Source organism: Notothenia rossii (assembly GCF_949606895.1).
Source record: "Notothenia rossii genome assembly, chromosome: 3".
NCBI lineage: Eukaryota > Metazoa > Chordata > Actinopteri > Perciformes > Nototheniidae > Notothenia > Notothenia rossii.
The window spans coordinates 4,329,871-4,342,216 of NC_136901.1; the positions used below are offsets into that span (position 1 = coordinate 4,329,871).

Here is a 12,346-nt window from a genome sequence, read left to right on the forward strand (position 1 = left end):
AGATTAACGGAAAGTACGAGGTCGGCTCTCTTGAATTTACAGTGATTATAAATGTAGGACGATGGGGTTTTATTCGTCTGTGTGAGATCGCTGTGGGGTGGATGAGTGGTGGCCGCGCAGCAGAGCTAACCCCCCGAGGTATTGACCTTTTCCCCGTGGCTAAGAGAGAGTGAAATGTTACCCTGTTGGAGAGGTGAGGCCTGGTTCTATCCAGAATGCCTCGGTACCTGAATGGCACCTTTGTCCGCTGAATAGGGTATGTCTTTCTCACAGCACACTGTTGCTTTGCACCAAATCCAGCTAGGAGTCGCCGGGTTAGATGATATCGCGGCTGAAACAAGTGCACAGTGGTTTGGCCGAGTGTTGGTGGCATCACTTCCAGCCTCCAGAGACTTTACTTTCTGTACTTTGTGCTGCCCAACACCTTACCTGCAGGCTGGAGAGGAGCATGTGTACCAAACAGGATTACTTTACACCTCCGAGGATCATGCAATGGATAGCTCAGATTTGCCATTGTTATCAGATTGCGCGCTAATATTAGTTGCACGTTGACAACAGTGGTGTGTGTTTCTGAGCAGGTGCTTCTGTCAGATTTGATTTAAAACAGGTGGATTTCAAAGCTTTAAGACATGTTACCAAAGATGGCAAAAGTAAACACATCGTTTACTCAAGTAGAAGTACAGATACTCGTGTTTAAAAATACTCTAAAAGTAGAAGTACTGACTAAACTTCTTTACTCAAGTCAAAGTAAAGAGGCTTTGAAATGAACTTCAGTAAAAAGTACCCATAACTAGCAGCTGTTTTAAAGAGTACCTGACCTCCCTTTATATTAATAGAACAATAATGTCATTGTTAGCTAATGAATGTTTCCATGCTGAACAACGGCAACATGACAACGCTTTCATTGGTCCCTCTTCTTTGGAGAAGACCAGGAAATGATGGATACACGGATCGTGTTCAAATCAATAGGCACGCAATGACTCTAAATAATAATGATCACGCCACCAAACACACATTCAGACTAAAGGAACCAGCCTGTTTGGAAAATGAGAGAAGTAGAAAGTACAGGTATTAGTGTTCAAAATGTAAGAAGTAGAAAGTACAGGTATTTGTGTTCAAAATGTAAGAAGTAGAAAGTACAGGTATTTGTGTTCAAAATGTAAGAAGTAGAAAGTACAGGTATTTGAGTTCAACATGTAAGAAGTAGAAAGTACAGGTATTTGTGTTCAACATGTAAGAAGTAGAAAGTACAGGTATTTGAGTTCAACATGTGAGAAGTAGAAAGTACAGGTATTTGTGTTCAACATGTAAGAAGTAGAAAGTACAGGTATTTGAGTTCAACATGTGAGAAGTAGAAAGTACAGGTATTTGAGTTCAACATGTAAGAAGTAGAAAGTACAGGTATTTGTGTTCAACATGTAAGAAGTAGAAAGTACAGGTATTTGAGTTCAACATGTGAGAAGTAGAAAGTACAGGTATTTGAGTTCAAAATGTAAGAAGTAGAAAGTACAGGTATTTGTGTTCAACATGTAAGAAGTAGAAAGTACAGGTATTTGAGTTCAAAATGTAAGAAGTAGAAAGTACAGGTATTTGTGTTCAACATGTAAGAAGTAGAAAGTACAGGTATTTGAGTTCAACATGTAAGAAGTAGAAAGTACAGGTATTTGAGTTCAACATGTAAGAAGTAGAAAGTACAGGTATTTGTGTTCAACATGTAAGAAGTAGAAAGTACAGGTATTTGTGTTCAACATGTAAGAAGTAGAAAGTACAGGTATTTGAGTTCAACATGTAAGAAGCCAGAAACATTTACTTACTGTAAGTACAGTAACGAAGTATTTGTACTCCACTACTTCCCACCTCTGACAATAACCTATATAGCACACTACAGGAAAGAGAAGACCCCAAACAACATAAAAGGGCCTCTTTAAGATTTATAACTGTATAACATTAAAGTCTTAATTAACAATGTACAAGTACCTTCACATCTAGATAATATATAATAAAATCTTATTTACTTTCCCTGGTGTTTAAATTAGATTCTACCTCATTAATGAACGTAGATTTAACAATAGACCAATCAGATGCTAGTATTTAATCTATCCCATCTTTTGATTGGTCCATTTGTTAGGATTAGACCCGGCTCTATAAATCATTGGTCGGGGGAATTGGGAGTTTGTGGCCTCTAGCCAATAAGACAAGACGAGGCCAAATCGACCTCATTAATCTATTTCAGAGTCGTGAGCGCAGGGGTGTTATGGGATGTACAGTTTGTGTTTCAATGGGCTGCCTTCTCAGTTAAAGTCATTTATAATCAAGAATACTTGCAAATATAATAAGATAACCTTTCGTTGGGGTCAAAAAAGCCATTTCAATGTTTTCATTATGCATTTAATCAGCTGAAAAGACAACTTTCGCATCACCAATAATAACCGAACAATAACCTTGGTATTGGGATGACTAGATATATCCAGACTAATCAAATTATTTTACGAACATGTCTCTGAATAATCCCTCTGGTTTCTTTTAAACCCTTTCTGCTGTGTGTATTCCTGACGCTTAATCTCTTACAGAAATAATGATTAATACCGGTCAGAGGTCGAGCACAGCAGCATATAGTATTTATCTTTGAGGCATTGCCAACTATGTAATCGACCCTGAAGTCTGCAGATAGATAATTTCGCTGGCACACCCACCCACGAAAGGTTATCTCTATTCTCCATCCGTTTGGGATCAATAGGCTGTTGTCTCTGTCTGCGTCTCCAACACACCTCGCTCACAAAGCCAAAAAGAAACTTTACACAACACCTCTAGTGAGAAATGTGATGTAATTCATATCATTACAATCACCAGACAGATGGACATCACAATATGTTGCAAAATTAACCTTTTCAGACCCAAATTGATGATGAACTCATACACTATTGGACAATACATTGAAAAAGGAAGGTACATGTATTCATGGTGTCGGAAAACCAGACAGAAAGAAATGTATTTGTTGAGAATAAAGCGAATGAAATGCAGACTAATGGATGTCAACATGCTGCCCTCCGTGTACTTTAAACATCGCTCTGAATTCAGTGTGTTGTAGTGAAACACGGGTGCAGAGAAGAACATCTGACCCTTCAACATTTCCCTGCTTGTGCTCAGTTATCCCAGCAGGCGGGGGGAGGGGGGGGGGGGGGAGTGATGAAGTTATTTTGCTGTAATTGCTCTTCCTACTCTCTTGCATTTGAAGCCTTGCTTTGATCGATTGCAGAGGATTATCATAAAATAATGAAGACTAGAAAAGCTGTAGAAACACACACGATGACCATTTTTCTGATATCAACGTTGAAATGAGTTTGTTATATAATAGCAATTAGTGTTTAACTAGCAAGTCACAAACCTATAATACAAGTGAGACCGACCCAGCCTCCAACACAGAGATCACAACAATACGCAGCAATAATTACACACCATAACGCAGTGTTTAATCAACATGCATTTCCCCTTCAGGCCCGAAGAGGTCTTTGATGTTGAGTTTGCTGTGCTGGAGAGCTTCCTGCTGACGGTGCATGTTCTCCAGTTTGAAATCCCTTTTTTACTGCAGTATTAAAGCAAGTGTTGGGCTCACATAATCCTCAGTGTGTGACTTGGGATTGCTTTTGCGTGGCGCGGGTAGCGATGTGTGTCTGATTCAGTCAGACTTTCCCTCTCATCTTGTCAAGAGGACATATCCTACATATCCATATCTCAGCTTCACCGTGTTACTCCAGTATTGACTCCTGGTCTAACAGAGGGAACACACTCTTCTTCACACGGCAACTTTCAAAAGCGAGAAAGCAGCTGCTCCGCCGTCAACGCTGCAGTTTGTTAGCTAATAGCAAATGAAGCTGTGGCAAGCTGAGTGACATTTTGAGTGGCGGCTCTAGTGGGAGAGGAGGCATCTGTTGCCAAATGCATCAAGAGGGCCGAGCAGTAATTAACAGCCTGTCCTGTTTGCACAGTTTCTTTGCTTCACGAGTGTTAGCGCTGCCTGGGACCATCCCTACTCTCTGCCATCAGAATCACATCTCAGTTATTAGCAACCGTCGGAGGATTTCCTCAAGCTACGGCTGCAACCAACACGTGTTTTCATTAGAGGTCGATATTAATGAAAACCCTCGTTTCAGTCTAAATAACAGCCCAGCATTCAGAGCTAATCAATCAATCAATCAATCAATCAATCAATCAATCAATCAATCAATCAATGTTTATTTATAGCCCAATATCACAAATGTTACATTTGTCTCAGTGGACTTCACAGTTTGTACAGAATATCAGTATGACAATACGACACCCTCTGTCCTTAGACCCTCTGTCCTTGGACCCTCTGTCCTTAGACCCTCTGTCCTTAGACCCTCTGTTCTTAGAACCTCTGTTCTTAGACCCTCTGTCCTTAGACCCTCTGTCCTTAGGCCCTCTGTCCTTAGGCCCTCTGTCCTTAGACCCTCTGTTCTTAGACCCTCTGTCCTTAGACCCTCTGTTCTTAGACCCTCTGTCCTTAGACCCTCTGTTCTTAGGCCCTCTGGCCTTAGACCCTCTGTTCTTAGGCCCTCTGTCCTTAGGCCCTTTGTCCTTGGGCCCTCTGGCCTTAGACCCTCTGTCCTTAGACCCTCTGTCCTTAGACCCTCTGGCCTTAGACCCTCTGGCCTTAGACCCTCTGGCCTTAGACCCTCTGTCCTTAGACCCTTTGTCCTTAGACCCTCTGTCCTTAGACCCTCTGTTCTTAGGCCCTCTGTCCTTAGACCCTCTGGCCTTAGACCCTCTGTCCTTAGACCCTCACATCGTACAAGGAAACACTTCCAGAGAAACTCCCAGTTTAAAGGGGAACATGGGAGAAACCTCAGGGAGAGCAACAGAGGAGGGATCCCTCTCCCAGGACGGACAGACGTGCAATAGATGCCGTGTGTAAATCAAAGAGATAATACATTTACAGCATAGGTAGACCAGATGTTTGGAAATGCATGTGTGTATAATAGGAAGATGAATCCACGAGGATATCCATCCAGGACTTATGATCCAGGACCACAGCCACGACTCAAGATCCAGGACTCGCAATCCATGACACAGGACCGCAGGATCATCCATGACTCCGGATCCCGGCGTATATAGACACCAAAAAGAAAGACATTTGGGGAAGCTGGGTTAATCGGAACATGAGAGAACACAGGTATAGACAGAGAGAAGGAAGAAGTAAGATGTCCCCCGACAAACTAAGCCTATATCAGCAAAACTAGGGGCTGAATCTAATCAGCCCTAACTATAAGCTTTATCAAAAAGGAAGGTCTTAAGCGCACTCTTAAAAACGGATAGGGTGTCTGCCGTCCGAACACAAACTGGAAGCTGATTCCACAAAAGTAAAGTAAAAGAAAATAATCTGATTTGAAATGACACAAAAGCAGGATTTGGAAGCTGTTTTATTTAAATAGTTCTGCTTGATTGATTAACCAATTAATAATAATAATAATACACTTTATTTATACAGCACCTTTCATGCTTGACTCAGCCCAAAGTGCTTCACAGAGTATAACAACAAATGTAAAAACAATAAAACTACTAAACATGATAAGCCAAATCAAAAAGATAAGTCTTTTCAAAATAGAAATCGGTTTAGCCTCCATAATGCCTCTCTCCTTAACACCTCACACAGATCTGCTGATATCTTCCTAACTCCCACATTCCTGTCGTCGCCTACACACACGCAACACAAAGAAAAGCTCACTCTCAAGGCGGGTAAAAGGTTCCTCTGTGCATCGTAACGCGGGAAGCGCAGAACAGGAATTGAACATTGAAACGTTTTGAAACCGGAGATGTGTAATCACATGTGAAGCCGAGATAGTGTGACACCGGCTGTCTGGCTCTGAGCCCAGAGAAAGTGTACACACATACATCTGATTTAACGTGTCTCGACATGCACTGAGAGGAGACTTCAGAGTCAACTATGCAGCAGCGTGTGATAAGCATCCAAAGAAAGCATTTCTGAACTGGTGGAAACTTGCATTTTTGTTATTATGATAACAGACTGTAAAGGACTTCTTCTGTTTTGAAATCGATAGAGGGAAAACGAGCCTGCACATTTTTGTCAATAATTGCAGCTCGGCTCATTAACTCTGCATAGCACATTTCCTGTTTGCCCAAAGACATTACAACCGGAGCCAATATGTGTTCTGCCTAGGGAGATGGAGAACATGTCACATAGCAGCCAACACCCAGATAAAACCATTAGCAATATCAGTAGGACTACTTTCTCATTACTCTCACAGTAGGTGATTGTTCCTGTTGTATTTACCATGTTTAAATGTCAATTCGTCGTCTGTCTCTCTGCCATTACGTGTTTAACGTCATGCTACATCCCGTGTTAATATTACATAAGTCCAGAGGATGTTTGCTGGCTGTGGGTTTGTGTTTGAATAAGGAAGGGCTGCAGGATTTGGAAAATATGAGTAATTGCGGTTATCTTGACTGATATTGCAATTTCTATACGATTGATGTTACATTATTCACATCAATATTGAAAAATATGTTACAATTTGAATATATTTCATGTTAAAATAATCTTTTTTTCAAGTCTGTATGTCAATAATTATCTGAAGCATCACAGTATGTCATTCAGATATTGTCATATGTTTTTCATTCTCAAGAAATGGCACACATTTCGATAAAATTCAGATTGTTTGTTAACTCCTAGTTTGCTTTCAATGTAATAAAGAAAAGGCTTGAATGCACCTCGGCTTCTTACCTGAAAGAATCCTTATTTCTCTGCAGCCTTTTCCCTCTCCCTGACAGACTGACCTTAATGTGACTCTGTAGTACATGTGGTTCACTCTGACCACATCTGTTCCCCCGCGGCTCGAGCAGAAGCCTCAACACCTCGCAGCCTGTTTCCTTCACATTAAGGGCTTAGTAAAGGCTGCTTGTACTACTCCTAAATTACATCATTAAACGTATTTACACGCGCCTGATCCCTTCGCTTCAAACCCTCGTCTTCACATTTGTTTTACGTGGCAGATGGCTGCGAGGCCAAGAGCTGCCAGCGTCACACTTGACCTGCTCATCTTGGTGTTCCCATAGTAACTATCACCGGCCAATAAGGAAAGGGAGGGAACAGAAACAACACTGTGCAGCTGTTCCTCTTAGAAATACAATATGTGCCCTTATCTGGATACGCAGCCACATGTGCAGGATTTATGTGATGCATTACATTTTATGCATAAATTAAGAGAAAGTAATTTTATTCCCTCATCTTCTCTTCGTTTCCTTTTCTCGGGCCCTTTGAGAGTCTCCTTAAACGCCCGCAGTGCTGATATTTATTTAGCTTTTATATATGTGTTTTTCTTTTTCTGCAGCTCACACCCCTGACAACAGTTTCCTGGGCTTCGTGGTGGAGCAGCACCTCAACGCCAGCGACATCCGGCACATCGACGAGGTCAAAAGACAGAACCAGTCGCTGGTTTACGGCAAAGTGGACAACTTCTGGAAGGTATTTCAATCTTTGTTACAGATCACCTATTAATGCAAAGTCCAGTTCTCCATGTCCCCTCTACATCAACATGTGTCCCCTCTTCTCCATGTCTCTTCTACATCAACATGTGTCCCCTCTTCTCCATGTCTCTTCTACATCAACATGTGTCCCCTCTTCTTCATGTCTCTTCCACATCAACATGTGTCCCCTCTACATCACCATGTGTCCCCTCTTCTTCATGTCTCTTCTACATCAACATGTGTCCCCTCTTCTTCATGTCTCTTCCACATCAACATGTGTCCCCTCTACATCACCATGTGTCCCCTCTTCTTCATGTCTCCTCTACATCACCATGTGTCCCCTCTTCTTCATGTCTCTTCTACATCAACATGTGTCCCCTCTTCTTCATGTCTCTTCTACATCAACATGTGTCCCCTCTTCTTCATGTCTCTTCTACATCAACATGTGTCCCCTCTTCTCCATGTCTCTCCTACATCAACATGTGTCCCCTCTTCCTCATGTCTCTTCTACATCAACATGTGTCCCCTCTTCTCCATGTCTCTTCTACATCAACATGTGTCCCCTCTTCTTCATGTCTCTTCCACATCAACATGTGTCCCCTCTACATCACCATGTGTCCCCTCTTCTTCATGTCTCTTCTACATCAACATGTGTCCCCTCTTCTTCATGTCTCTTCCACATCAACATGTGTCCCCTCTACATCACCATGTGTTTCCTCTTCTTCATGTCTCCTCTACATCACCATGTGTCCCCTCTTCTTCATGTCTCTTCTACATCAACATGTGTCCCCTCTTCTTCATGTCTCTTCTACATCAACATGTGTCCCCTCATCTTCATGTCTCTTCTACATCAACATGTGTCCCCTCTTCTCCATGTCTCTCCTACATCAACATGTGTCCCCTCTTCCTCATGTCTCTTCTACATCAACATGTGTCCCCTCTTCTCCATGTCTCTCCTACATCAACATGTGTCCCCTCTTCTTCATGTCTCTTCTACATCAACATGTGTCCCCTCTTCTTCATGTCTCTTCTACATCAACATGTGTCCCCTCTTCTCCATGTCTCTTCTACATCAACATGTGTCCCCTCTTCTTCATGTCTCTTCTACATCAACATGTGTCCCCTCTTCTTCATGTCTCTTCTACATCAACATGTGTCCCCTCTTCTTCATGTCTCTTCTACATCAACATGTGTCCTCTCTTCTTCATGTCTCTTCTACATCAACATGTGTCCCCTCTTCTTCATGTCTCTTCTACATCAACATGTGTCCCCTCTTCTTCATGTCTCTTCTACATCAACATGTGTCCCCTCTTCTCCATGTCTCTTCTACATCAACATGTGTCCCCTCTTCTTCATGTCTCTTCTACATCAACATGTGTCCTCTCTTCTTCATGTCTCTTCTACATCAACATGTGTCCCCTCTGTGGAAAGAGACTATGAAAGTTTCAGGAACAAAGATTCTCTCTCTTTTTGATCCATTTCTATAAAAACCTGTCTGAAAATGAGCTGATCAGATTTTGGCCACTTTATGATGTCATAACGATGTTTTTGCTTGTGTAACCATTAGCCAATCAGCAACCAAGGTAACCCCCCCCCCCACCTTATCACCTGAATCTCCTCCTAGAGCTCCATTGAGTTCTTTGTAACCAAATGTCTCTCAGAGGGGCGTGGGGAGGGGCTCCTTATTTTCATCTAAAGTAACAGACAGAGAATCAGCACTTTGGCTGAAACAGAGGGGATTATGGGTAATGCTGCAATGATCTGTTTGGTGTTTCAGCCAATCAGAGACAGGCTCTGAATATATCTGAGACCTGTGATATATTGATGAATGAACAGTATAATAGGGGACCTTTACATTTGCACACAGGCACAATACGTTGTTTTTTCAGTGGGGAAGTGAGATATTATCACAGCTCTGATACACACTTTTTTAAATCTCCCTGATATACGTGTGTGTGTGTGTGTGTGTGTGTGTATAGGTGTGTGTGTATAGGCGTGATTTCCTCCTGAAGATGAAAGGGACAGGAATAGGAATAACCCCCTCTAGACCTCTGAGACTCTGCAGTGAAACTCTTTGAACAACCTTGGGTAAAAGTTTCACAGGAAAGTTAATAACAGTCTGGACTCGGAGCTCAAATTCCTCTAATCGCCTTCTCCGTGAAGTTTTTAATATATTCAAATACATGCTCACACTGCGGCACAGAGACCGAGGGATTACTGTATCCTAGACAAAAAGGACTTAGAGACTTGGAGAGATTTGCACATTGTTTGGCATGCCATGGATGTTTGGATTACTGCCGGAGCTTTGATGAGCTTTCATTCGACACCATGTATGTTTCTGAGTGGGTCGCTCCACATCCAATAATAGAGGCTCCAGGAGAGAAGGGTCTTCACGTAACATGCCTGTAGCGCAATGGCCTTCTCACATCAAAGATAAAGCAGGGTGGAATTATATATTAAAGCCAACATAACTGACTTATTATCTGCATATACTGTTTGCTCCACTTCTTCCACTTCCTATCTAAGTTACTAGGGATGTCCCGATCACCTTTTTTTGCTCCCGATCCGATTCCGATCATTTGATTTTGACAATTTGCCGATACCGATTTTTCCCGATCCGATCTTTATGCAATGCATTAAGAGAAAAAAAAGAAAAAAAGCATTCAAGTTGTCCCTTAAGGTTATTTTTTTTTTAAATTGGATATTCTATCCTACATGGATATAGCTTCTTTCTTTCACAGCAGCATTGGATCAGTTCAGTTGTGCAGCATTGGATCAAAACAAAATAAAGCTTATCAGTACTCGTTAGCTTACTGCTACATTTAGACACTGCACCCACTCTGTTGCCAGATTTGAGAGAAATAACCAGGTCTATGAAAACAAGCCCCAAAGAAGCAACACATACATGATGTTCTGTAATTTGAAACCAAAACTAAGGCCTCAGGATGACTTTAAGACTTGAACATGGTCATTTTTGTTTTGTAACATTGAATACAAAATGTAAAAAAAGTATTTATAAAAAAAAAAAATCCCGATCCCCGATTTTTTTTCCCCGATCTTTTGAAAATCACGTGATCGGATCGGGACATCTCTAGTTGTTACCATTACCTCAGAGATACAGGGTCCCTCGCTTTCACTGGGTTAGACTGTTTTCTGCACCAGCTAGTCTTTAAATTAAGTAGTGAGTTTAATCCTTAATCAAATGTAGGTTAAAGGTTCCCTTTATGTTACGGTTAAGTCTGTTCCCTTGTTGATGTTAGCTGCAGTTTATCAAGAACATGTTGAACCAACATAAAGTACCCTATTGGATTTCCTTATACATGTGATGTATTGGTGTTGTTTTGTTTCTTTCCGTTAACCGTCAAGTGGGAAATAAGTATTTTTTCTGTGTTTTTCTTAGCATACTAAGACACTGTTATGTTTGGCTGTGAAAAAAAATGAAAATGTATTATGAGGGGCAGACCATCTATTTGTATTTATTTAGTTTATTTAGAAAGGGGCAGGTCATATACGTTTTTTTTCTCCTTACTGCTCCTTTCCACTCAATGGTGTGTTAATAATAGAGACAAGTTTTGTTGTCAATTATTGTACAGTGAGTTTTGCGTACCGTGAGCGGGACAAATACAAATGAAATGAAATTGTTACTCCAATGCACTGTCCTTTGTTGGCTAGTGTAAAAACATTATTATATTACATATTTTTGGAGTTGCCCTTTCCTGTAGTGGACCTTTTTGAACATTAATGTTAACATGTTACAAAACACAAACATGAACCTGTGAAAGAGCGTAGTACGGCCCCTTTAAGAATCACAATCAGTCGTTGTAAGCTCTTTATTCACAATATGTAACCCTTCAGGACGTCGATGCTAAACAAATAGAGTTGAGATTTGTCCTGAGGAAATCCTGAATGCATAATCCAACAAGGAAGTGAAATTGGGAAACTTTAACAGCATAGTCCAAACTTCAAATCTAATCTGAGACATTCATTAACAACCCTTCTAGTGAGGCCTTCTCCTTTTTAATACAGATGCTGCTGTGCTTCACAGCTTTGAGTACTGAGTCTTTTTTACTCAGCAGTGTTTCTTTAAAAGGGCGGACAGGGGGGCCAATCAACTCACAGCGGGGGGCATTAGATCCCAATCAGACTCCCCTGCGTCTTCATTACCGCCTGCTTTTAATTAAAGGGCCATTTTGGAGCCGGCTGATAACGAGCGCACTCCATTTCCTCTTACGTCGTCCCTCTCTCTACACTTTCCTTTTCTAAAGGATACATCCCCTGTTTGAAATAGAAAGTGAAAGACCCACTTTAGGAAATGCATTTCTCGCATGAAGGTAACGTTCCCCGTGGAATTGTATCCAGGTTGGAGGACTCACTGACTAACACTCAGTCAGCTTTTTAATGTGCAGATGCTTTTCAGTGCACAAATGTTTCTGATTTCTCTGAGCAATAACTTCGGTATCTGTCTTTCGACTAATCTATGTATAGTGTTTGTACAAAACAGCGTGTTATAGTGTTATACAGCTTTATGAGCTTTCATATAAATATATTTTATGTATAGGGATTGAAACTCAAACATTGTATTATCAGAAATAGTTGCGACCCATCTGCGTTTCTGATCCAAATACCCAAATATGTGATTTAATGTTGTGTGTAGTAGCAAAGAAACTTGGTGTGTTCAGTACAATGTGTCTGCTGATCACAGATAGTAGATTTACTCAAGTACTCTTCTTAAGTACAATTTTGAGAGGTACATGGTGTACTTCTCCTCCACTACATGTATTGAATACCTTTAGTTACTTTACAGATGTGGAAGAATGATGTGAAATCTAATCAAGTGTTAAAT

At 41.1% G+C, this 12,346-nt stretch overlaps 1 protein-coding gene across 1 annotated transcript in view; it reads left to right on the top strand.

Annotated features, from left to right (window-relative positions):
* LOC307033432 (alpha-1,6-mannosylglycoprotein 6-beta-N-acetylglucosaminyltransferase A-like) overlaps nt 1-12,346 on the top strand; it is a 94,827-nt gene that overhangs the window by 62,116 nt on the left and 20,365 nt on the right. Inside the window, 1 exon segment of the mRNA XM_079671905.1 lies at nt 7,368-7,501. Within this exon segment, the coding sequence (XP_079528031.1) occupies nt 7,368-7,501 (134 nt within the window).